This window comes from Dermacentor silvarum, chromosome 1 (genome assembly GCF_013339745.2).
Source record: "Dermacentor silvarum isolate Dsil-2018 chromosome 1, BIME_Dsil_1.4, whole genome shotgun sequence".
Lineage (NCBI taxonomy): Eukaryota > Metazoa > Arthropoda > Arachnida > Ixodida > Ixodidae > Dermacentor > Dermacentor silvarum.
Window position 1 is genome coordinate 294301115 of NC_051154.1, and position 27894 is coordinate 294329008.

General features: G+C 45.2%; 1 protein-coding gene across 7 annotated transcripts in view; it reads right to left on the minus strand.

The window, feature by feature from the left end:
* Positions 1-27894, minus strand: part of LOC119437229 (FK506-binding protein 15-like) — a 141382-nt gene that overhangs the window by 57957 nt on the left and 55531 nt on the right. For all 7 annotated transcript variants that reach the window (XR_007464907.1, XM_049660365.1, XM_049660368.1 and 4 more), the window contains exons 17-21: positions 26286-26388; positions 25675-25804; positions 20825-20985; positions 10761-10832; positions 8633-8692 (exon numbers count right to left, since the gene is read on the minus strand). Coding sequence is in view for 6 of the 7 variants with exons in the window: in XM_049660365.1 (XP_049516322.1) it covers positions 8633-8692; positions 10761-10832; positions 20825-20985; positions 25675-25804; positions 26286-26388 (526 nt within the window). In the remaining variant the exon portion in view is untranslated. The remainder of the gene's footprint in view (positions 1-8632; positions 8693-10760; positions 10833-20824; positions 20986-25674; positions 25805-26285; positions 26389-27894) is intronic.

The following is a 27894-nucleotide window of genomic DNA, read 5'->3' on the forward strand; positions in this document are numbered from 1 at the left end:
GCAAATTAGCTTTTGTATGTCTCACCTTTCAAACAAAAATTAAATATAGTGCTTTTTGCTTACATGCTTCATGTAGAAGCCCTAAATGCTTGAAGCCACCACTTAAAAGACTGCTTATTTGTTATGAACTATGATGCACCCCCATGCATATAGTGTTCCATAGAATCTGTGTGTGTAGTCATTAATAAACTCTCCATGACAAAAGGTCCCCCCCCCCCCTTTTTTCCTTGCTACTTTATTAAAAATTCACGAGGCTGAAAAGACTAGAAATGAAAGGAACTTGTAAGCTAGAAGAAATGTTCATCGACGTGCAAAAGACATAGCCCTGTGGCCTTTGTAATAGCTTCGTTTTACACGAACTTAGCTAGCTTTCTCAAACTATGCAACCGGCTAATATTAGGTTGTTTGCTTGCTATACTGCTGTATTTTCATGGAGACAGAACAGAGCAAAACATGCACGACCATGTCAACCTTGTGTAGAGGACATGAAAATGAAAACCCGTGCTTCTCCAGCAGCTTATCCGTTGCAAGGTAGTATGCAGGGTATTTTGCGGTGTTCTTCTGAATGGCACTTTCTACTGCTTGCAGCATGCGGAACATGTCAATGGTGGGATGAACTAACTTGCCTTGAGTCATCAGGTTACCAAGCAAACTGTCGGGCTGGTCTGACTGCAAGGCCACACGCACATTTCTTCGCATGATGTGTCTTTTATGAGGTTGTGAAATGTGTAGCCAGTGATATAATATACTACATAGTCTGCTGTTTCTGGTATGGTGTAAACATGGTGGCAAAGGGCAGTAGTTAATGCAGAAACTAGGGCTATTTGTATGTGGAAATGAGACATCATTATCACTGTATTCGATTGTAACGCGAGAGGTGGCCTTTCATTGCGTCTATCAAGAAAAATAAAAATGCGAAAGTAAGGTGAGGGGTGACTGTTGCGTCCAGCAAAAAAAAAAAGGCTAAAGTGACACGAGACCACCAGATGCATGAAAAAGTCGCACTTTCACTCGAAAGGCGATGCATCCATTACGATAGCAAATTAGTAGAGAGCTATACGGATTCAGAATAGCAGTTTTATTGGCTGCGTAAACTTGGACACATTCGCTTACTAACTGAATTAACAAGCATAGTATTAGCGCACAAGCAAACATGAATAGATCACACTCGATGACCGGAGACAACCACTGTCAAAACGCTGGCGTGAGCAAGCGCGCTAGCAGCAGCCTCGTGCTGTCTATCACTTCAACGGAACCCGAGCGGCGAAAGCACAGCGCATACAAAATGCATTCAAAGCCGCAGACAGCTTTGAATGCATTTGGTTAGGTGTGGGGCATCAGAGAATATGAACACCTTGCAGTCATAAATGAAATGAAAGAACTGCTGGCATTTTATAAGTTGCCACTGACTGAAAACTTTTACATCCTACAGTAGCACTAACGTAGACCACGCATCAATGAAGGCTCCCTGCTATATCAATATTATTGCTTTCATAACAGGTTGAGTGGGGTCAATCCCTTTGGTTGGCCCTTTGCTGGCAAAAATGCCAATTGGCTCTGAGTGTGGATTAAAAAAAGAAAGAGTGGAACATAAAAAATAGGTCCTTGGTCTTTGCATGGCAAAGATTCACCTAAGTCAGTAAACCCATTGCATGTCATTGTTATTGAGTGAATGTTTGTATTTGTGCACCTGAATTTCACTGAATATGAGAATCTGATGCTGTTGGTACAAGTCCTCCGTACCTATCTTTTTTTTTTAATGCAGTGAAGAATCTCTTGCTGAATCTGCAGGTGACTTCAATCATGCTTATGCAATTCTTAATTCTTAAAACGCCGGGATGATGGAGGAAGTCATTCTCTCCCCAAAACTTGTAGGTACTATATGAACTGTGTAGGTAGAGAAAGAGACGCATCATAAACCATGATTCAGTATGATGCCTGTTCACTTTGGTGGTGCTCTGGGCACTGACAAGTAATCTATGGGTGCATGCTGAGCTGGTTGCAAGTCAAGCTTGCCAAGTTTTCCTCCCACAGTTGCATCAGACATTGCTCCTGCCTTATTTCCTTCTTCATTAATTCCTCTTTCAGTCCTTTTGTTCCATTGATCAGTTGGTTATTTATCTTCACAACTGTATCTTGCGCTCCTTATGGCTGCCATTTGCTGAGGGTGGGATATGCAAAATAATAGGTACATATGGCCTACACTCGTTTCTTCCAAAGAAGCCTCCTGTAGTGAACAGGAAGTGCATCCGCTAATCTCATGCAACAAATGCAAGTTTTTCTCACTGGATTCCAGCCACAAAGAACATTCCCTGTGCCTCCAGTGGCTGGATATGTCGACATGTTTCTGGGTGTACATTAGGGAAAAGGCACCTCTCAGGGACAGTTTTAACACACTGACCTCATAGACTCGGCGCAAGGCACTATTCATAGCATATGGCATTGACAGCTTAGTCAAAATTCCAAAGCTTTTTTGAAGATACAGCTGTTCACATAATTATCCCTTATTCATTCATTTGGCCATCGACTTCAAGGTACTTTTTCACAAAGGCCTGTAGCAATATCAAAGCAGGCTCAGTAGGCCAACTGGAACTACCATTGGATGCTCTCTTAAGATAAAAAAAACTAAGCTTCCGACACTGGACACTGGCCGCGTCAGCAATATTGCACAGCCAAAACATTGTAGGCAGTGTGGCAAGAAGGGGCTTCTCATACAGTGTGCTGAAGACAATTCGTAAGTGCTACTGTCGCTTGATACAGAACTTTTCACTTTTGTGAGAGCTTGCATACAACTGCGCTGCTATGGCTGTAGTTTTGTTGCCCAGCTCCCGCATCACAAGAGTTCTTGTTTCTTGCATGACATGCACTTCCTAGTGCAGTTGTTGTAGTTCACTGCCTTTGGTTTCACTTTGTGCTTGCCAACATCCGACGTGCATTTTGTGTTGGTAGTGCTGATCTGTTTTTGGCTGTTTTTTACTACTACTAACACATCTGCTATTATAGTCCTGAAAACTCCAGAGTCATTAACTTGCTACTTCCCGTTATTGTTCCCACTTTCTGCCCTTTGCACCTGTCTTTGGAAGTTTGTAAACTTTTGTTGTCACAGAACTGTTTCCTGGATGTGCGCTGTTAAAAGGCAACTCCGGCGATTTTTCGACCATGTCAAGCTAATAAAATATTTAGGTTCCCGAGACCCTCCTGTGACGCGCCTGATAGGAGAATTGTTCTGCAAATTCTAAAATAATTTTAAATAATCAAAAAAGCGCACAAACAAAACCGAAACCTGACCAAGCAGCTGAGCGAACCTCTGCATGTGACATCACGAGTGTACCCCCGGCGGGGAAGGCACGCAACGCATGCCGGTCTCGCCCGCGGGGCAATTGAAACCGGCGAAGAGCAGACGCTCAGCTCATTCGTGACCGCGCTGGACCTTCAGAGACGTTCGAGTGATATTATAAGCTGTACCACCCATTCGGATCTGTCAAACAGTGACAGTTATGCTTCAGACGAATTCAATAGCCACGAACTGCCGTCCGCATTCGACCTGTCACCACTACAGCCAGCGCCCATGCGCAACATATCGCGCTGCAACATGAAGAACTAGGGTAGCCCTAACAACTGCTTGCTATGTTACGTGTTTTACCCCCTTCTCAGGGAACCGCTTCGCATGCTCAATGTGGAGCACGACTTTCCGCATTTGTATCCCGCAAGAATGCCGCTGACAGTCCAAAGCACCGACCGGTAAATTTGTTTACATCGGCAGGTACAGCGACCACTCGTCGTTCGCTTGAGATAGCCGCTCATTAGTGACATCAATTAATGTCAGAACATATCAAAACACGCAGATTTTGTGCATGTAAGCACCGTTACATCACTCTCAATTGCGCTGATACGTGCGACCACACACCTTCGGAAACAGCAAGCGGGAGACCGTAGTAGGGAAGCGTTGTGCAGCATGCTTATCATTCTTCGTATTCTCTTCATGCACACAATTAGTGTTCCGTAAAGTAGACATAGATTAGGACATTGCGCGTATGATCGTTCATTTAGAGAATGCATAGTTTTCTCGCGGAAACGCCGATGTCATGAAGTATGACACCATTGGCAGCTGAACGAGACAGTTGTTTACGCGTGCTGTATCAAAGGGGCCTCTGCTTGCTGCCCATTTGGCATACGAGGCAAACAGTGCACCTCGTAAGCTAAATAATGAGTCAGCATAACAATAGGTAATAATACACCCATGGAGGTGCGTAGTGACATTTCATTTAGGAAAGCGCCGGCGAGTGCGACTGGCCGTATTCGAGAACGGCAACGTATACGGTTGTTGATTGTGCGTCGTGTCGTCGATTCTAGCTTTTTGCGTGTGCACTGTACGAAAAGAGGAATGGTTTATTTCAAATCCACATGTTCAAAAACTGAACTACAGAAGCAGCTTTCTTCTTCCTACTGGCTTAATTAGCTTCATATCAGTCGCTCAGGTCCGCCAGCAGCAGATGCACGAACTCGGCCACTGTGATAGGCTTAACCTCGGCTGAACGCGATCGGCATCGGCTCAAACTGTGTTTGCGGATGGCGAGGGCTGAAATACGTGCAGCCAACAACGCAACAACGCTTGCCACCCACAATTACTTGCCCGTCTACAGGGAACGCAACTTCTCGCGACAGCAACATCTCGCGCCAAGCACTAGCTCACGATCGTCGACTCATGCATGCTCTCGTCGCTGTCGTCTGCATGATCCCGGCATGCTCTGCGTGGTACACTCCTTACGTAATACACAATGTGGCCTGTAACTGAGGAGGAGGTAAGGTAGGGTGTTCGAGGCAATTAAATTCGATTGTAAAAAATCTGCGCAACTCTCAAGCCTGCTTTTTTTAGGACATGGCAGAAGTGTTCAGAGGAACATACCCAGCAAATTTCATTGACATCCGTTGACATCGAAAATTCGCCAGAGTTGCCGTTTAAGCAGTAGGAAAATTAGTTGGCACAGCATCGTTGGATAGAGCAGCTCTTCAGGTCATTGTCGTTAGATCAGCTCCATTGTACACTAGTGTCGACGTTCTTGCAACGCAAACTAGGTTAAAGTGCTTCTTGAGAATGTAGTCTCTGCGTCACAGGGCTCGGTCTTCACACTGTATGGCATTATGCCAAGCTTTCTGGCCGCTTCTCTTGAGGAACACTTTACATCGAATCTGTCTTTGCACGAGTCATAGCCGCTGTTGCAGTTTGGCACGAAACTATTCTTTCCTACATTCCATCTCAGACTCACAGCAAGGCAACATCGCCCCTTGAATGACAAACCTCTCTCCCTCGCTCCCCTGCAATTCATCCTATTCGTAGTTTCCCATCATTCAGATTAAGCAGACATGCTAATAAATACTTACCAACAGCAAGGATGACTGAATGGCCAAGCAAACATTGCAAAAATATGAACAAGTCTGCTCACACCACTTTTCGGAGACTACTTTTAAGCATCGTCACATGTCATCTGCTCAAGCAAGCATAAGGCTCAACTATATGCATGCGATTTCCAAGTGACGGTGACAAGTGACAAGTCTGATCGTAGCAGAGGGCAATGTTGGACATCGCTTGTAGCGTCACTGGTTTTTTGGCTAGCCAGAAATTTTTGCTTTGTGAGGAGAGAGTGGCGGCGTAAACAGACCGAGAGCTCCAAGTGAGGCAAGACAAGGTGCCATTCTCAAAGGCTAAGTACGCGGTTGACTGTAGTTGCCAGAGAGAGCACCAGATGGCACGAGTGCTGCGGTGAGAGGGGAAGGAAGAATTGGGTGGTGTGGGCTGTGTGTGGTGTGTGCGGATGGACAGCATGTGTGTGGAGCGTGGGGGAAGAGTCGCGGAGCACGGTAATAAGGTGAATGTTTGCGACGAACGTGTTGGCCTGTCATAGTTCAGAACAGCTTGTTGCCCAAAAGCCCGCATGGCGGTTTCCACTAGTTATCACAATTGCATAACAAGGTGGCAGCACCTAGGCCACCCGCTTCAATCTGAACTTGCTCTTGCTACTGCTCTTTGTTGTGACAGAAAGAAATAAATCGTAAAATCACCTCCGCCTAGTCTCATCTCGGATTGAGGACAAAGTATTGGCAATATTTTGTTGTCATTATTAAATCAGCTACCCTAAAATTCCGAGCAAGCGCCCCCACCCGTGCAAGAATCCCCCCCCACTAACTTCACTGCGAATTTCAAATTTCCGCACCATTTCGGGAAAGTGCCCCCTCCCCCCCCGCTCCACACCAACACTGGCCGGCCACATCCAGTCCACGAAAATAATGACTAATTCGGCAAATCGCACCGGTGCGCATCGGGGTGCCCCGATGAGCCATTTCATCGAATCATGGTCGCACCCGGGTGCCCCAGTGGGCACATGTGTGCATCGGGGCGAACTGCGGCTGGCGGTCTGTAGTTCACTGACCGCTGGCCGACGGCGTGATCTGCCTCTCATACGGCGCAGAGGATTTCCCTGCGGCACAGCGACGTGACCACTCGGCAACAGAGTGGCCGCGGCTATGCTCTGGCGTCGCCGGCAGCTTCACCGCTGCTAATCACTCGCCACCGATATCGTCGCTAGACCTTTTCCAGTTCACTTCGAATCTGTAGCAGACGGCGCTTCAGAACGAACCGCCGACGCGCAAAAGCAGCTATGTTTTGTTACCGTCGTTACCGCTTTGCCCTCTCTTCGCAATAATTTCACACGATGAAGAAAACATGCTGATATTTACGGTGCCACCAGCTGCGATGCGAGCATGGCCGAGCAGCAGTTCGCTGTCCGTCGTCGGTAGCCATGCACTGCAGCCGAGCTTGACTTGTATCGGAACTCTCATTAGTGCTAAACGTTTCACCGTAGACATGGTTTTTAATAAAGTGAACATTACACGTCACTTTACTCTAGCAGACATATTTGCCTGGAATAGAAGCTGCATAACCAATGTTCGCTTCGCCAGTCGCGGCGACGCGTCGGTGCAGTGTCGATGCGCTCCTTCTGTAGTTCTTTCGGTGGTTTTGAGAGTGATAAACACCACTAACAAATCTCTGGCTTAATAAAGTTCATGTTCAATAAAATTTTAATGCCATTCCCACTGAGCTTTTTTTTTTTGGCGGGAAGATTTTGTCGTTGCCATCTTGAATTTTGGTGCCGTTCCGGGATAGCGCCCCCCCCCCCCCCCTAACCTTGCCGGTAATTTCGACTTGCTTGAGGGGGGGTGCTTGCTCGGAATTTTACGGTATTTGTTTGGACGCTGTTAGAACTAAGGTGCCACAGAGAGCCTCAAAAGTGTTTCGATTTCTACCTACCAGATGGCACCCCGGAACTGTGCTCTACAGTCTCATTCTTCACATTTTCACCATGTCCTCAAATCCTAAAGGTATTGACTGCATACATGGTTAATTTTTGCTGTTTGAGCAGCAAAATTGGAAGCATTTGGATGGACTGGACCAGCTCTTCAGACTGCTGTAGATACTGGTGCCTCTAGCAGTAAGCATTGAAAACAGATTTACCTTAGAAAAAGCTTAGCTCTGATCTAGAGCTTACTGCTACAGGCACCATTATTTACAGCAGTCTGGAGAGCTTCAGTGCCTCAAGCAGTAAGCTCTGAAAACAGAGTTTGCTTAGAAACAGCTTACTCTGATATAGAGTTTACTGGTAGAGGAACTCTCTCACCACTGTGCATGCAAAGGCGGTGCCAGCAAGAAAATTTTCATCAGACGAAAACTATCCCACAAGAGCCATACACATTCTAACGGTAAGCGCCCATGGTACGCATTGATGAAAACTTTATGCACACACGAAAGTTCTGTCGAGAACCGACTGTGCTCGATGTGTGCCATAACACTGATGATAGTGTTTTACAGCCAGCAAAATGCCAAGCCAAGTGAGTGAGGAGGAATACTAACGAGTTAAGGGAAATCCTAAAAAAAGCTTGTGGTTGCTCGATCCCATTAATCTGTTCACACGTGCAAGACAAAATTGACAATCCTGCCACAACCAACACAAGAATTTTCCTCTAAAGTACTCGCTCAAGGGTGCACATACGCACAGATGCCTAGCAAAGCTTGTTGCTGGGCGAGTTGGTGCTTAGGTACCATAAAAACTTAAATTAATTTCTGGGGTTTTACGAGCCAAAACCACAATTTGATTATGAGGCACGCTGTAGATGGGGACTCTGGGTTAATTTTGACCTCTGGTGGTTCTTCAACATGCACACAATGCAGGCTACACGGGCGTTTTTGCCTTTCACCCCTATCGAAATGCGGCCTCCGTGGCCAGGATTTGATCCCATGCCCTTAGGCTTAGAAGCACAACGCCATAACCACTAGGTCACTACGGTGGGTTTAGATGCCATGGTACAGCCGGTGCGAAGAATGCGAACAGACATGAGCAAACACTGTTATGGTGTTTGTCTGTTTTTGTTCTTGTCCGCATTCTTCGTGACGGCTATTTCAATGAACAGATGTGCGTGCACAAACGTGACTCCTGACGGGAGCAGCACAGTAGGACAGACCTGGCTCCTCCAGTCACCGAACGTAAAAGACTTGCCAACTTCTCTGTTCTCCTGGAATGCACACTCACTCACTGCTGCATCTTTTGAAAGATGAGAACGCAATTCTAGGAGTACTTGCCTCTGATTCTGCTTTGGCACTTAGCTGGGAGATCCTGGATTCAAGTGAATCAATTTCCTCCTGTATGTATGCAGAAACAAAATGAAAGAGAAAATAAATAAATATATATATATATATATATATATATATATACAAGAAAACCTAAAGGAGTGTGCTGGTGTGGGCTGGTTGGTACATCATTAGGACGGGAACAAACAGCGCTAGGACGGGACGAAGTGAGTAGACAGACAAGGCCTAGCATCGAATTAGGAGATAAGGAGCAAGAAATTGGATGGAAAAATATACATGGGTTACGCAGTGACACTCCATACATTGACGTAAATGTGAACAGAAGACAGATGGAATGTCTAATGTCCTCTGTCACATGGGCAGATATAACCACGATGTTGGCATACGTCCTCTCACTGTGTTCCTGTCCTCGTAGTTTTGAGTCACTTGTTCTCCTTCAACATGAACAACCAAACAGCTCAAAACAAGATGCTGTTAATGTGAATGCAGTTTGCTGTTGTTACACGGGCTCAGTCAAAGGAACCAGCATGACCATGTTGTCATTGCATGAGTGAAATTTCTTGCGCAATGTTTGCAGCCTATAGTAATAATAATAATAATAATAATAATAATAATAATAATAATAATAATAATAATAATAATAATAATAATACAATTACTAGCATGCACATGTGGGCAGTGGTAAAATATATATTCACTGTTCTAATACTCACATTTGTTGATAAGTCTAATACTTTGCGACTTGGTGAAATTCAAAATGAAAATGACTTATTTGACTGCAGTCACCAACGTAGTCACCAAAGCAAGTAGAAGAGTCAAAACAATCCAGTATTCCATCACACTCTGTGCTACTGCATTGCAGTATACATTGTTTCTGCATGTCAGCAGTCGAACTGCAGTTTCCTGTGCTTCAGGTTACTCACAATTGTTGCTTAGGCATCTTTTTTTTTTTTCTTTTGTGCTTAAGCAGCTTTTGCCTTTCTTTTTGTGTTTATTTTATTTTTTTTTCTGATGATGCTGCACTGCACAAGGCTGCTGCCATGGGGTTTGCCATCTTGCTTGAATGTCACTTTGCAAGGGCAAACTGAGATTGACACAGTCAGTTCATGATAGTCATTGTTAGAGGACTGACTGTGGTTATGTCAGCCATGTATCTAGCAACAACCATGGCTACCACAGTCTACTTAACCATGGTTAAGCTTGTCTGTATGACAGGGCATGTGACAGGGGTATAAGGAGCACAGAAATTATAAAAGTACCCCCAGCCTGTCTCCTCTTCGCTTGTACAGCTTCAGCCGATCACCGGCAGCCAAAATGGACAGTCAACTAGGTGGACCCTTACAGAGTACCTATTCTAGTTCACTGTAGCCTGGTCTCGCAGCCCTCGTGCTGCGGCCACTGTGGTAGATGAACTGGGCAAGTTGACTGATTTCAACACGGGGTTTCATCTACTTAAGCACTTTTCTGCAGCATCCGTTGGAACTCTGTACCCACATAATGTTACGAATAAAGTCTCATTCGGCTTAGATTTGAATGTCAAATGCACTCACTGCATAGTCACACAGCCACATGGCCTTATGACCTTGCTATAGACTGCTTCTCGAAAACTTTGTAGTGGTCTGAATACACAGTGTTGGAAGTACAGGAACGGCAGTTATACAGCACAAGTCAGAATAAAAAGTTACGGAACCAGGTACACACAGAAAAAAAAAAAAAATGGTAAGCTCTACGTGAACCAGATATTCATCAGACAATGCACACACGTACATGCACACAGGTACATGCACACACACAAAATTTTGGGGTAGAAATAAAAACTTGGAAAAAGTACACTGAATTTTGGAAAAGTAAAAGTCAAAAACACAACTTGTTATATGCTAATGCGTTCGCTTGCGAACTGGTGCCTCGGAACAACAGCTACGGCTCTCCTGCAGAATTATTCGGAACAGTCGCCACTTGTATCAATATTTCTCTTGAGACTCAAGCAAGTGTTTTCCCTTATATTCAAACATTTAATTCATATTTCAAATTTAGAATTTCGCACACCTTACAAGACCATCAACATGAACAATGACAAGCCAGTGCAGCAAAAAAAAAATAGAAAGGAATGGGGACAAACCTTGTGTTTCCTTCTAAGCTGATGAATTTGTGACTGAAGTTCGCTCCGCTCTTTATTACACAAAGCAAGGCTCTGCCGTGAAAAACAAGGAGACAAGCACACCTGTTAGAACGAACTGCAAAAATATTTTCAAATAATGTCATCACGATGCAAGTTAATGCTCTGTATAAGTCAGCCATTCAAATTAATTTTGCATATTTTATTTGGCACTCACTGTTCTGACAAAGAACTGCACACAATGCATTATTTTTATTATACCCACACCCTATGATTCACGCAAATTGACTCGAGACCATCTACCACACATCCACTAAGGCTTTAGCATATGTTTACAGATTCTTCATGCAACAAACACATACTTGAAAAATAAACTAAGCTTAGTCTAGCAGTGCTATGTCAAAGAGCTTGGCTCATCACCAATTCTGGCTGCAATACACACACACACAGACAGAACTTAATCGCTTACACACAACTATTTCACAAGTTTAGAATGCAGCACGACAGAAAAATGACCCTACATAAAATGAGCAACTGCCACTGCCTCTTACAAACACAAGCATTCAATGCAGCCTAGTTCCTGCGAACCATATCTTGGCACAGCCGCCTAGGCAAAACAATTTTCTACATATCAACCTGAAAAATGAGAGCAATACCATTGGTTACAGGCAATGTTATTACTTGTTTGGAGATGTTAAATTAAAACATTCACAGCCCTTCCCCTATCGAGGAAATGATGGTAAGCGAAGCTTGCGGCAAGACGACAATGTCGCAGGCGTTCTGCTTCGTTTGCTCTAAACTCAGGGTTGGTGGCTCTTCGTTGACGTTCGGCCTCAACATCGCGCTCCCGCAACTCGGGGTCCGCGGCTCTTTGCTGACATTTCACCTGAGCTTTGGAAGTCCTCACGCTAGAATTGGACGACAAGCTTCACTTACCCCCCTTTTCTCAACAGGGGAAGGGCTGGTGATTTTGTCTCTTTGGGTCCCACGTGTGACAAGGGTAGTTCAAGGGCGCGTTACAGGTCCCCGAGCCCACAGGGGTATGTGCCATTGAGCTTGGACCCTTTCTGCACTATCACCAGGATCGGCCAACTTTTCAGCGTGACACCACCAACACCAACACTATAAAGCTTCGTTTAATTAAATTCTGGGAGTTTACATGCTAAAACCGCATTCCCACGCCATAGTGGGAGACTGGATTAATTTTGACAACCTGGGGTTGTTTAACGTGCATTTAAGTCAATGTACATGAGCCTTTTTTGCATTTCAATCCTTCAAAATGCAGCCACCGCAGCTAGAAATCGAACCTGCGACCTTGTGCTCAGCAGCGCAACACCACAGCCACTAAGCCACCATGGCAGCTAGATTCGGATATCTTATTTGCAGATCACCAGAAGTGGGAATTTAACGCACTTTCACAATCAATGCATCAACTTTGACATTATTATTCCTCAAAAGTACCTTCCTCTAACATGGCCAGCTCTTCATTCACACTTAATTCACAGTTTCGGAGACCTTTGCAGATCACTGCAAGTGTGAATTCGATGCACTTTCAGAATCGGTGCATAAACCTTGACATTATTTCTCGAAAGTACCTTCCTTTAATTCGGACAGCCCTTCATTCACACTGCCCTTGTCAAGTCCTCGCAGAGCTCAGAACTTTTTTTTCTTGTACGCCAACCTTGATTCTAGGGAACAGCTAAAAATTGCAGAGGTCTAGGATTTTGAGACATTTTGAAGAGGACTAATGTTGCACTATCTGTGGCCAACTTACGAAAGCTGCATTCTCCAGTGTCGTGTCATGCTACCTGCAGCATACCTGTAAGTACAGTCTCTGAATATGTGGCAATGCCAGCATGGCATGACATCAGTGCAGCCAATAGAAGCATCTGCGCCCTAATAAAGTGTTCTTCCCTGTCAATAGTTTCCTCCCTGCACATTGCGTCACCACCAGACGCGCCACCACTTGGGGCCTTTTACAGCCGACTTGGCAATATCGCTGATTCCAGAGTGTGTGTAGTGGAGGTTTTGCCCTAGAATAAACTCCCAAGAGCTGCTTGAAAATTCTCCCTGAGGCATTTCTCAGCATAACTGTCAGCTTTTGCTATTGGGCCTCCCTTGGCTGAAATGGCTGCCACTGCTACATCCTGAACAAAGAAAATTGTGAACGTCAGCTATTGTCACAAAAGAGCACGTAATCAAAGCGTGCGCCGCGTGTCACGCAAGCCAGCGAAAGAACACGCCAGCCCCGCGGCAACTTCAACAGAGGGGGAGAGCGCACACGCCTCAAACAGGCAATGCGATGAATGGAGTCTAGACGTCGAGAAACATAGACAAAGCGACGGTAACCAGAGAGAGAGAGCACGGCCGCCGAGACACCTTACCCGGCGAGTCGAGGGAGAAAGAGATTACTACAGCGTGAGCCAACAGGATGACTCACCACCCCCTCGACGATGCTCCGATGGCGGCGGTCGAAGGTGCCAGACAAGACAAGAAGATTCCCAGGCTTTGCCCATGCTACGAGAGCACGACTTCGATAGGAAGGTTCGAGAACGCCTGTGAGGGCTATATAAACGCCGTGCGAGAATCGGAAGGGGACCAGATCGCTCCGGTAAAGAGATGTAACGTGAAGACTGACCGTCTGCGGAAGAAGGGGATTCCCCGGCAAGCTAGTCGACGAGTTCATCAAGCGTTTGCATTTCCGGAAGAAGTTCCTTCATCGAGATTTGCCCCGAGCTATGCCGAGATCGTCTGACTCCAAGACCAGCACGGGTGAATACGATTGGACACTTAGTGTTCCTATTCACTTTGTACTTTACGTCTTGGACTCTTAGTGCTTGTCGTTAATTATTTTCCTGTGTTTTGTGAATACCCATCTGAATTGTATTGTGTTGTTTCTAGCCTAAGTGTGCAAGTGTGTGTGTGTGTAACTGCCTGGTGTGAAGAATATAATTTTGTTGTGTTGATAACTCTGGGCTCTGACTCGCGTCTTTGGACAGCAACCGGCGTTCGCTGGCACATCAGAGGGCCCATACTTAATGTCCTTGCTTTCGTGGGATTATTTTGGGAAGCTGATAAGTCGGCTTTGGAATTTGGTCCGGCGTCTGCACCTCGTTCGCGGGGTCCTTGACACCTATGGCTGATTTCATACGTAGGGCCTGCTTTGATGGCACTGGAAGCAATCTATGCTTCCTTGGGCCTAACTTGCAAAATCAGGTTTGATCACCAGTGACAATATTCAAGCAATACGTTAAGCGTTTTTACAGGGAAGGTGTTTATGGCTTGTGTTCCGTGCATTTTTGTTCTGCGTGTGCAAAAACTCGGGTCCCGTGTGAATGTACTCGTGCCACTGCTCACACGTTCGTCGTAGTCTTCTTCCACAGCTGGCTCGTCGGTGTCCCTTAGATACGCATTTTGAGTGCATTATTTATCAATAGGAACCATTTTCAAGATCAGTAGACTCCCAGGCAGATACGTATCTACTCGCATAATGATCACACTTTTATTTTTTTTAAATTGACGCAAATTTAGGGGTGCGATCATTATGCGGGCTAAATTTTCCGAAAAAAAAAAAAAATTTTGAGCACAAAATGCATTTGCTGCGGGATGACAACAGTTCAACCAACAGGCGGCTCCTGCTGTAACAGTGCCGGACATAAAAACAAAAATTGCGGCTGACGGAGCAAGCTGAATGCGATTTCTACTCCGGCGGCTGCTGTTTTGGCTCACGATTTTTTTTGAGCTCTCTGATGATGCCGTTTCACAATGTGGGTTATTAAGTGCCAAAACCAGAATTTCGTTATGAGGCACAGTATAGTGGGGGACTCTGGATTAATTTTGACCACCTGAGGTTGCTTAATGCACACCTAAATCTATGTACACAGGCGTTTCTGCATTTCGACCCATCGAAATGCAGCCATCGCGGCCAGGATCGAACCCGCGACTTCGTGCTCAGCAGTACAATGACATAGCAACTGGGCTACCGAGGCGTGTATACAAGATTCCTTCTGTCCCTCCTCCAAAATGTGACGAAAACCAAAAATCAATTTTTCTTCGTGTGGTGGAGTTCTATATTTGTGCAAACTTTCTGAGGCAATGCAAGGGAAAGCTACAGAAGCAAAGCAAGCAAGAGCACTCCTGAAGAAAGTCCCACATTCTCATCCTCGCTAGTTTAAGCAGGGGAACAGAGAACAAACATATTACATACAACAGCAAATTAAGACAAAATACATGAGCGAGGGTTACATTTGGCTTATTTTTTTGCTTTTATCTTCACCACTGGGGAAAATACAAAACTGTTACATGTGGAAACTACGCTGAATTCAGTATCCGTTCCAAGAAACCAAAGGCATTGTCAAACGCTTCCGGTAGACTTGGCACGATAACCTATGTGCAAGAAGCGCATATACAGTCGAATCTCGTTAATTCAAACAGGCTTAATTCGAACTTTCGGTTTATTCGAATTGTCACTACGGTCCCGTCAAAGTTATGTGTATTCCAATGGGCGAAAACGCCCGGTAATTTAAACGCGCAAGCATTTGCAACGGTTAATTCGAACATACCGCGCTCCAACAATGCTCTCAGAGCGCGTCAACTCACGAGGCGGTGCTTCCGACCAGCAGTGCTCCGACCCTGCCGCAGAGCAAAAGCTTAGGAGAGACCCCTCAACGCCGCAAGCGCGATGAAGAAAAAGAAACGCTGCGGTTATTTCACCCTCTTTCAAATGGCAAGGTCGCCGTTTCTGCGTCGCGCCGGAACACGCGCGTGCGTACCTATGTCTCAGCCACGCGGAGAAAATGGCAGTGACCCCTTCTCCTTTCTGCTCCCTCTATTTTCTGGTCACATGTTGACCTTGAACGCTGCGGTCCAGTCCGGCCAACGAAACTGCCCCCGCCAGCCAATGCTCACTTTCTGATAATGGCAGAAAATTAAACTTCAGGGAGTGGGCTAGGCTGGCAGTGGCATGGCGGCAGGCACACAGGGAGACAGTCGAAGGTGGGGGAGTTTAAAGGGAAAGCGAGGTGAGCCACCGAAGCAGCGGAGTTGCCGAGGAAGGAAAAGTGGTTTGGAATGAGAAAAGGAAAGGTTGGCACTATCTTCTCCAGCCCTTGAAGCGCGGCTCAGCACCAAGTTGCCGAGGCCATATCCGCTTCCCTCCTCCCCCACCTTCGACGGTGTCCGCTCATGCCCGCCGCCGTGCCGGCCCAGTGCCAGCTCAGCCCTGCTCCCTGAAGGTTTGTTTTCTGCCATTATCGGGAAGCGAGCGTTGGCCGCTGTGGGCAGTTTTGTGGTCCTCGCTCGCTATCTGCTTGCGCGCCGCGATATTTCTCAACTCGCACTGTTCGTGCATCGTGTTAGGGTGCACGAATACTTCAAGAATAAATCCTTTTATTTCAAACTTTTTATTTCGAACAAATTTTCAGGCCCCTTCGAGATCAAATTATCGAGATACGACTGTAGCTTTCCCTTCACTGCCCCCAAATGTTTTCCACAAGTATACAGCAAGGACTGGAGATAGACTTGTTTCCAAAATCTTTGTATTGTTGTTAAAGAGCTGTTTGATTTGAGGCTGTTTCCTGATAATCTTTACTTGACCGACAATGTCATCTAAAATTGATTTTCTTGGCTTTCCTTCACAGGAAGCCTCAGTAACTTCTGTGGTCTGGAGTTTACCAAGCCAACCCTCGGACGGAAGGACTGTGGTTAGTCACCTAGGTGTACATGATTCTTTTTTCGGGGGAGGGGGTAAGCATTATGGTACTGATAAACGAAAATGAGGTAGCTAGTGTACGAAGTTGGGCTAGTTGGTTGAAGTTCATATTGGAAAGATTTTAACTGCGCTAGAAACTCGTTTGTGGTGATCCCGGAGCCTGTGTATTTAGATAAGGCTCATGCAGCGCTGAAGAAGAACTTCGTACGGGCCTCTGTCATGTGCAGCAAGGTAAAATCCAGGGCCTTAGCGCTACTAGAGGACTTGAACCTCAGCAGGTTGCGTGCTAATGCCAAGAATGCCACAAATTGGGCACTTCAACTTTTTTTCTCAGTTAAAACACATAAACCTGGCCTGCCTTTTCGCTCAATTGTGTCGGAAAGGGGAACATGGCAATATGTAGTTGCTGGGTTCCTTCAAGAACACCTCTCGAAGCTCATGCTTGATGATCCATTCCTGGTGCCCAATTCCGTGACAATTGTGCAATTCTTGCAGGATAGCAACCCAGGAGGTTGCAAAGCATTCAGCATTGATGTGGAAGATTTGTTTATACTATTCCCCAACCAAAATTAATGGTTGCTGTAAAAGAGTATTACAGAGAATAATGACGAGCAGAAATTTTTTTTCAATGTGGTATTTCCGTGGAATCCTTTTAAGAAGTGTTATCTATGTATTTGTCGTCCACTTACGTATCGTGGTGGAGGCAGCGATACATTCAAAGGTCGGGAGTCTGCACTGGCTCTAGGGTTCCACCTGTGCTCAGCGACATCTTGTCAAAAGTGGATCGGGCCGTACATGACGACCTTGGAAGGATTGATGTTGGAGCCTTTCGTTACGTGGACGATTACCTGGTTTTTGTAAATGGTGCACTGGAGGACCGTGTCCTTGAGGCTCAAAAAGCGTTTACTAAATCAGGGCTGGGCCTCAACTTCCCCGTTGAACTACTCCATGACAATGAACTGCAGTTTTTAGATATTTGCCTGCGTTTCGATGTGTCCCATACTTGCTGTTTTTTTTACCTTGGTCTTTAAAAATGCCCCTAAGCTTTTGTTCGGCACACTCCAAAACCGTAAAAAATGGCATTGCTCTGTCCAGCATTAGTTCTGCTCTACGAAAATCTTGCGCCCACGTGGTAACAGATAGCGTTGAACACCAAGTAACAAGATTGACTACTGCAGAGTATCCGAGCTATGTAATAGCAGCAGTCTGAAAAATTAATCAAGAAGATTAAGTATGATGTCACTGCTTTACCTCAAGATAATGACCAGGAGTGTAGACATTATGCTGTGATCCCTTACCAGCATAAGGTGTCACACAATCTCAAGAACGTTACGCAACGTTATGGTATGAACATTGTGTTCTCCGCCCCTCAGAAGATGGCATGTTTGTGTGCTCGTGTAATGAATAAAATTGCCAGGTCACCTAGCAATAGCTCTTTTGTTTGCCATATTGACCACAAAAAGCCAGAGTACATCCCCTGCGTTTGCGCTGTAGTAAATGAATTCCCTTTCACTTGTGGGCGTGTATATTGAACAAACGAGCCGCTGCATTATTATTCGTTTAAAGGAGCATTCCCCGAACTGCTTGTCTGATGGCTATTCTAACATGGCGAAATACTGCAGGGACTGTGAAAAGGAGACAAACAAAGCGTGCCGACCGCTACTGAAAAAAAAAAAACAACAAGATTTTATATCGCCATAAGGGCCACATCACGTGGGAGATCTTCCGAGGCTTATGCAATTAAGAAAACATGTGGATGCATCAGTGATCCGTCGGTGACGCTTAGAGATTGTGAAGTGCAATATCTAGGCGCAAGATTGTGATTGAAGCGTACATGTGACCATGTCTTGCCAATTAGATCATGTTTGGTTATCCTCACTGTATATATGTCATCTTTTACCCATTAAAAGTTAGTTGCGAGTCTGTGCACGTGTTGTGTTTTTCATCCTCCTTTGTCCCTGTTTCTAGCGCAGTTAAAATCTTTCCAATGTGAGGCAGCATGAACACTCATCTGTTCTCAGTGTGCAAATTACACGAGGGAGGAATCAAGTTTGACGAACGCACCACGCTATGGTCAGGCTCACTCTCGGATAATCAACATTATATGAACTAGCAATGAAAATTCAGCTGGCTGTTTAACCCTTTGAGGGTTTTTGCCATACATGTACAGGTGGGTCCACTGTTAGAGGGAACACGCGAGCACGTGGCTCACGCTCTGCGCAGCACCATGTGAGGGAAGCGGGGAAAACCAAGCGCATGCGCAAAATGGCACAGGGGCGGCGCATGCCACGCGTCGTCTGCTACCAAGTCACTGCTTCGCTTTGCTCGCGCGTGGCCGCCCTGCCATACAATCACACGTCAAGAGCCCCCCGCTTCAAGGAGAAACACTTAATTTTGTGCACTGCCACTCGTGAGACCTAAAATCACGTAAATACACTCACCTATACTGCAGTGGTGTAGAATGCAAATAAGCAGCGGCAGAACTATGTTTCTGAGAACGGTATTTTTGGACACACCAAATAACTTTGCTGTGCTGCATCTTGCGCAAGCATTCCGCCGACGAAAGCACATTTACAACACTGCCAGTAACTGCAAATTATTCTGTATATATTTGCTTATATACGTCAGTGTCACTCCCTCACTATCATTTTGGAAGAAAATAGCGATACTTTCGAATGACTATACACATGCTCACGTTTCCCGATTCGCCAGTGGTGGCTTTACACAGCGTTTAGTATCTTCCAGCAACTCGACAGACTGAGGGCGTCGTAGCCAGATATTGAAACATGCCGTGCACAACAGTGCTGAAAACAAACTGCGGTGTGAATCATGCTCGTTTCGTTGAGTAAATTGCCACGCTTCATCCACGAAGTGAATGCATTTCAATCTGTCGCATGATAACAACCGAACGTGAAGCTTCTTCACGAAAAACAGCGCTTCATATCCCCTATAATGTTCTGAAAGCTCCATCATTTCAATGCTCTTAGCATCCAGATGGCTGGCAAGTCAAGCAAACTTTGCTCCTTTTGATCATGTTCATCGCAACCGCGGCTCAAAACGTGTGGTTGCCCAGCCACACACAGTACCTCACGCTGCGCACAGGCGACGCGATGGGGGGCAGCAGACGACGCACAGCATGCGCTGCCCCTGCGCCGTTTTGCTCATGTGCTTGGTGTTCTCTTTAAGAGTGGACCAACCTGTACATCACTGATCTTATGTTTCATATTTTGCACGTATTTGACACCACTGTCTGTTCAGACGTGCTGCCATCTCCATGGAGTCACCCAAAGTCATTTGAAATTGCACTTCTGCTCACCAGGGTGCACAACTCGACTTGTTTATATTCAAGCGCTCGCTCATATGGTCAAGTGTTTCCTCTTCCGACTCGTTTCATCTTCTGATGAAGCATGTTTTTGGGACAACAAATTGATAGCTATAAATTCTGCTAGACATTTTTCTCTATCTCTTACTGCAGAGCTATCTGTGTGTATACTGTTTGTGCAGGTAAAGGATTTTTAGACAAAATATTGCTAGCAATACATTTTTGCTGTTATTCATGATTTTTCAATCATTCCCTACTACTAGAAACTAACAATAAAATGGACCACGAGGGCACCCCCGGTTTTTGCAAAAAAATTCAACCCTTAAAGAGTTGAAGTGAGAGGACAAAAGCATTTTGGAAGATCTTTGAATTACGTGCGCAAATGTACGTGCGCACAAGGCCATCTTCTCCTATAAATTTGACCCTTGTCTGCTTTCAATAAATTAGTTGCAAGTGACGCTCTTTCCTGTCCCGATTTTTTTCCGTCCTTGGTTGCGTCTAAACACTACGGGACAAAAGCATTGCCAGTAATGTCGTAAGCATGTTGATTGCAACTTGTTAGTTGCCTACTGGCAAAACCATTAGTAAAAGTATTCCATCCATCCACAAATGTTGACTGCAAAGGTTCACAACGGTTGACATTAAGGGTTGACATTAAGAGGAAGAAAATGGAGCTGGGCAGGCCATGTAGTGCGTAGGATGGATAACCGGTGGAGCATTCGGGTTACAGAATGGGTGCCAAGAGAAGAAAAGCGCAGTCAAGGACAGCAGAAAACTAGGTGGGTTGATGAAATTAGGAAATTTGCAGGTTTAAATTGAAATCAGCTAGCGCAAGACAGGCGTGTAATTTGAAATTGCAGGGAGAGGCCTTCATCCAGCAGTGGACATAAAAATAGGCTGATGATGATGATGATGATGATGAAGGTTCACACGGCAAACCGCATTTAAAAAAAATGACTGGAAGGTAGGCAAACATACACGACTGCAAAGGGTTTAATGAGGTTGTGCATACGTTTGCACATCCCTCAAACGAACCTGTTCAAGATCCTTGGCCGCAGAATCCTTTGCGACACACATTTCATTGCAAGCTGCCAACTTCTTCTCATAAGTTTCTATTGTTTCCTCTAACTGTTTTCTCTGCTGCTCCGCTTGCATCATCAGTCTGTCCTCCAATGACTTCAAAGTGCCTTCTTTACCTGCAGTTGGGAAAGTTGAAACAACAATTTGATTTTGGTGAAGTGAAAATTGACAAGATATGCAGAACACTTACAAATATCTAAACAAGCACTCTCTCAGTGCCTGCATGCAAGCTGTCAACTACATGCGGTTTACAAGTCACAGCAGTGTTTGTAACTTTTCTTTTAATGCAGGGAGATACTGAGCTATCAAGAAGCCACTAATTTTCGCTGGGTGATAAACCTAAACTTGAATGAAATCGAATCAGTGAAATACAGTGTCAGTGCTGAGATGCACCAGACCTATGCCACCCCTCGAGCTATATGGGGGGACACTTAGCGGAGGTCTACAAATTAATTTTCACCACCCGGGCTTCCTTAAAGGAACACTAAAGAGAAAAATAAGTTGAGCAGTATTAGTGAATTACTCTTTTACAATACCAAGAAAGCCATTCTACCATGAGAGGAGGTTTGGTAAGCCGTAAAAGATGGAAAAACAAAATATGGGTGGTAATGCTGCTGTGAAGTTCCCGCACCAGCTCGCCATTACATGGATTTCAACGGTTATCTGTTTAGGCCTAATTAACTTTTAATAAGTAAAGATGGATTACATTGTATTTCAAAGGAGCCAAATACTGAACACTGCAAGCTTCAAGAACTTTTACAGAGCCACAACAGCCCAAGTCTGAGAAAATACTTTGAAATTCATGACGAAACAGTGACATGCCAAAGCTGAAGTTTTGGTGAAATAATATTGTCTGCGGGTAGCATATGCTGCTGTGAACGTCTCAGCCAAGCTTTGCTGTTGTACGCAATGCGTGGAGCTCGCAAGCGGAGTGCAAAGTCACCTTTCTCTCAAACGCCCTCTTTTCAACCAGAAACCTGTTGTTCCTCACTCTTTTCTGGACACTTTATTGCGTAATAAAGCGAATTCCCATATCTGCCTGCTATTGGTGGCTGCGGTCGGCTACACAGCATAGATACCGCGGCCGCCGTGGGGTGCCACCACAAGTCCACTGGCTACGAGCATTGCGGCTCGCTGAGGAAAACCGCGTTTGGCTTAGGTTTAGCATGTCATAGGCACCAAAATAGAAAGTCATGGTGTCTACGCTAACATGAAATTTGAGCCGCGCGCCACGGTGACATTGCCACGGTGGCCACGGCACACCCCACACCACCGTAGCCTTCGCAGAGCCAGGCATTAAAGAAACGGGAGTAGAGGGAAGGCCGTGTTTGATTGGCAATGACTCCGCTTCTGCTGTGAACGTATTGAAGTACTTTTTTTTTTGCGGCAAAGTATTTCTGAAATAGCCTATTTTCACTTCAAATGCTTTCCTCCACTTCGATAAAAAGTGGTTCAGGGCCTCTTTAATGGCAATCTTCTATTACTTAGAAGTTTTGCTTTCCAGTTTTCTTCCAGAAAACAAAGGGGTTTCTCCATCTTTATGGCAGGTGGTTCCTGCGGGTTATTGTTAGCTTGTTAAGGCCAATCTGCGCAACAGACAAAAGCAAGAACCACACATCACATGACTCGGCACTGCTTCGCGCGGTTTTCGGCGCAGCACAGGTTGACCGCAGTCAACAGCGACAATAAAGAGCGGGTACCTCTTCACTGTCGGGTTCACCGTCGTTTGCTATATGTCATAGGCTGTCAAATTGGGAGGCCCACTGCAAGTTTGTGCAACGGCTGATTTCACTAATGCTGTGAAAATTTGTATGTGTGCCCCTCCCCCCCTTATGTAATTCCCATGAGGCACTTAAGATGGTAATAAATGAAGTGAAATGAAATGTCCCGCTGAACTGATCCCAGGTGGTGTTTCGGGAGTGCTGCCATCTGCTTGGCGGGGTGCAGAGAGTTTTTATCTCGTGCTTCTTTCTATCCTTCACGAGGCGAAAGAAACAGTTTGATTTCATTTCAAGCTCTGCAGTGTTTACTTTTGCAAGTATGGCATGCACATGGCGCTGCGGTTTCGACATGGCCACATGCGTTCCCAGAGATTGTCAGCAACATATCTTGAATTGCGCACCACTACCTCGTTATTAGTGCTGGATGCCATTTCCTGCCCTGTGCTCACCTGCTTAGATGATCTTCAGGCCGCGTGCAGAGTGCACACTACTGTTTTGCACTTGCACCGTGCCATTCACCAGAGTGGAGATGATTACAGCAATATTTCTTCCAACTTTGAGTACGACATAAGTATTCACTGGATGGCGGTTAGTCAATGAATAAAAGACTGCTAATACACTCTAAATTCGGAATATGAAGCAGTTCCTACGCCTTAGAAGCGGACTACAGTCGAATCCCCCTACAACTAATGCTGCTACAACGAAGTTTCCGCCACAATGAAGATTTTCTGATTCCCCGTCAGCTGCCCATTGAAAGTAATAGAAAAAAAGTCCCTTCATAACGAAGGCGTTTTATTCGGTATTTCTGCTTCAACGAACTTTTCAAGAAACTAGGACTGAATTGAAATTTCAACTGCCGAGTAGTCAAATTAGAAGGCCCTTCCAAAGCTGTGACGATCGTACGTCCGCTTGAACAAGGTTTTCGTGAACGAAATCAAATTCAAAGTACCGATTTAGGCCACTGCAATCCATAGCCACGCATGGTCATCAGGCGCCTGCACGAGACTGCAGGGGATAACCGCAATCGCTGTCGTTTTCTGTGGTCTGTGTCTGGTCGAAATGGCTACGCCAACGAAGAAGCGTAAATTTCTCTCTCTCTCTCTCTCTCAAAAAGGAACATATGATCGCCGAGACAGAAAGCGGAAGGAAAAAATCTTGCAGTTTCGCCCAAAAGGCGAAGCATTGATTACGATAGCAGATTAGTAGACAGCTATACGAACTAAGGATAGTAGTTTTATTGGCCGTATAAACTTGTAAACACTTGCTAACTAAATTACCGAGCACGGTGTCACGCACGCACAGGTAAACATGAACACATCTCGCTCGATGACCACGGAAACTCGGTGTCAACACACTGGAGTGAGAAGGTGCGACAATAACAGCGAGCGAATTGACCTCTGTGCCATCTCTCACTTCACCGTGAACTAAACGCCGAAAACACAGCGCACACGACTCTACCGGCACTAGTTGCACTTTGTCCACATCACAGATCGCTTTGAAGATGAGGCCCGCGCGGGCGCTCACTTTGTGCACATCGCTGATTGATTTCAAGATAGCGCCCGAGCGGCCGCGCCGCAGTTGTTGTCAACAAGATGCTAACAACTTGTCTGGGGAAAATGACAAACCGCTAGACACACTGACTCCAGCGACTGCTTTGAAAGTAATGGATCCTTTTCACCTCATCAGAAAGGTTATCAGAACCCACAACAATGACATTGCGATTGCTCTTTTAATGGACTGTGGGACTCGCGTAACGCCTTTGCTCGCCGTGAAGCATAAGAAATTCAGGCTGACCGAATTCTGAAAATAAAACTTCCGGTAAGTGCAAGCTTGCCAAGCTTGCCGACTATGTCATAAATATGCAGTGAAATTGTGATAACTCAAACCGCTTCATTGCGACGGTGCATGTGCCGCAAAACGAGTGTTTCACGATCAGCCGGGCACGCGCATTGGGTTGGTTAGGTGTCAGTCGCAATGTACGAAAAATGCTGTAACAGCGGCGCAAAATGCATTCTCTCGTGAAGTTGGCACTTTATCGACTGCCTTCGGTACGTTTCAACCTTTGCCCCCCCCCCCCCATCGCGAAGATTCCCGGACGATGTTTTCGGTTTCGTTCGCGCCTTTGCCGTTTGGCGTACGTATATACATACCAATTTCACGTCAACGAAGTTCCGCCACAACGAAATTTTTCGCGTGTCCTGTGAATTTCGTTGTACCGGGACTCGACTGTATTTCCAAGTCTAAAATTTAAAACCTTAATGCTAGTGTACTGAAATAGGCCACTTTATATGGTCTGAATCACAAATAAAAACAAACTTAACTCTAAAAGGATTTATTTCGGAAAACAAATTGATACTGAAGGGGTTAATATTTGGTCAGCTCAGGGCTGACAATGCACGCTCGCAGGCATGCACTGCAAAAAAAAAAAGGACAACTGGCATATTCACCATACTACAAAATTTTAGAGAGATGCTGAGCCGGGTAAGAGGGTGTAGGTGCGTCTGTGCCACGATTTTGGTGCTTGCCAAACCCGGAAGTGCTCCTATGAACTCGAGTGAGAAGGATAAGGGGAACTGACGGGCTCTTTTTTTTTTTTTACTTTAGTTAAAGTCATGTGAAGCCAACAGATAATTGGACTGGATTCTGGGGTTTTATGTGCCAAAACCATGATTTGATGATGAGGCACGCCGTAGTGGGGGACTCTGGATTAATTTTGACCACCAGGGGATCTTTAACGTGCCAACAGATAATGAAGCCAGGGGAAGCATAGGGGAAGTTAACTGTTCTTTATTAATTGAAATGTAAAATATAACAAAAAAGGAAATGAAAGTGAAAAAAAAAAAAAAGACCTGCCACACGTGGGAGCAGAACCCACATCTTACGCATTTGTGCAATGCCCTTAAACTGTTGCTGTGGCTGTCAGCCTATATACTTTTTCGGGTATTTATGTATGAATACTACTAGATCTAGCTTTGATAGTGTTAGCCAGCACCACTCACGGCCATGGCAAAAGAAGTGAACCCAAAAGATGTAACCCAGTTTCAGAAGCCCTAGTCTCCACAACACAACATAACTGTAGCTCACCTTCAGATGTACTACGGAGCCCCTCGAGCTCCTTGAGTGCCTGGGACTCCTTCTGCTGCCTTTCGCTCAGCTCAGCTCTTAGCAAAGAAAGCTCAGAGAGGGTCTGGGCCAGGCGCTCGGTCACCTCCATCTATGCAAAGTGGGGTCAGGGCAATGTGAACTATCACTGAACAGCTGAAACCTGCAAACTTTTTCTGCCCAAGTGTGACTGGCAAGCAGCGAGAAGTCATCTCACAAGTGAGCCTCAATGTAGCCAGCCAAAATCAGAAAGGCACTCTGGTTGCCTTTAGGTAACTTTAAGCAACATTTAAGACTAGAATATCACTTCATATCACTGTTGTGCTGGAATGTGTCACAAACTCCAGAAATGTTCTAGAAGTAGGTAGTTCAAATTATTCACTGAACAAAGCTGAAAGCTTCCGTTCTAGCACAGGAGACTTGAAAAAGAGGGCAGAATGTGTGAAATACCAAAAACGAACACGCTGAAAATCAAACTTCAAGGATGCTGTAATTATGTGAATGATTCAGTTAAGTTAAACCTAGGACAGCACATCTTAATTAAACGCTAATCCTTCTCAATGTGCAGCGACGAAACTACTATACAAGATTACCTTTTCAGTTTCTAAAGCCAAGAGGCGTGCTTGGGAATGTGATGCAGAGCTGTGCATAGCATCACTCCTCTGCTCAAACATGCTGTTACTCTCCTCCATGAGCCTGCAAAAACAATGCGAAAATTCTGAGGTCTAGCCTTTCTTCTGGCAAGATATGGTTGAACATTCAAGAAAATAAAAGTTCTGGATAGACAGAGTGGACACACATGGGCACCAATATCAACAAATGCCTTTATAAAAAAGAAAAAAAAACAGAAAAGACGGGGGGGGGGGGGGGGGGGAAGAAAAACATAACATGTATGCAAAATGTAGTCAACTATAAATTTTACTGACCACAGGATCTCACAAAACATTAAATTTTTGAACATCCTGTAACAGTAGCTAGTAAAACCGTACATCACACTATTTCTTTTTCAACAATACCAGTAAAAATGCAATCGGCATTCCTGGTATCATAGTAAAAAAATTGACGTGAAATATGCAGGTCTAAAAAAATTCCCATTTTTTAAATTGTTTTTGAAATTTGGCATGGCAGTTAAGGGGTTAATGTGGCATTATACCAATCTAATTTGTAGGCAGTACTGCCACAGGCAAAAAGCAATACTTTTGTGTAGGGATGGGCGAATAGTGAATTTGAGGTTTGAGGCGAATTCAAAGCGAATAGTGATTTGGTCGAATAATTTTGAATCGAATAGTTCAAATAGTATATATCACATATTACAGTAAAACCTAGTTAATTATAATTTCAAGGGACCGAAAAAAAATGTCCGAATTATCAGGGTATCCAGAAAACAATAAGCAAATGCTTACTACGTCAGCATGAATTTTATTAGTGTAATGGATGAGTAAATCCTTTTGCTATTTTGCAGAAAAGCAGTGCGGAAGCTGCAATTCTCGTCATCTCGTGACTGATTGGCACTCGCAGCGGCGATCGGCTTCGCGACTTCCTTCGCAGCACAGCCGCGGCGCACGCCATCATTTGCGACACGCTTTGCACTACCGCGTGCACATATCGATTATTTTTTTGCGAGTAAGCTGACCGATAACAGATGGCATGTCCATCGCGATGTAGCCGGTGCTCTTCATCGTCGACAGCTTTGCACCGAGTCAAACCAAAACAACTGTTTGTCACAACTGCGGCCGCTATCAACGCAATCATGAACGGCGCCTCTGCAGTGCTTAATGCACGCGGCCGACACACGCACCAACTGCAGACGAAATCACGGTCGCTATCTATGCGATCATGGATGGCCACTATGCAGCTTTTTAGGCACGCGGCCGATGTGCGTACTGAGTCAAAACGAAACTATTTTTTTGCCGCAATTGCTGCGGAAGAAACCGCGGCAGCTATTGACGCAATCATGGATGGCAGCTATGAAATCCCGCGGCCAACGCGTTGTTATGCGCGGCAGTAAACGCAATAAAGGCACAAATAGGCACGAAGCGTTCTGTCGTTGCTGTCATTCATGTACGATTTCCGCTGATGACTATGGCGATGCAGACTCCGCCGCTTCGTTTCGGTTGTATGCTAGCACCGTTTCTGCTCTTTTGCAATTTCCGGATCTTTAATGCAAAAACATATAGCCTTCAAGATTTATGGTTGATTTAT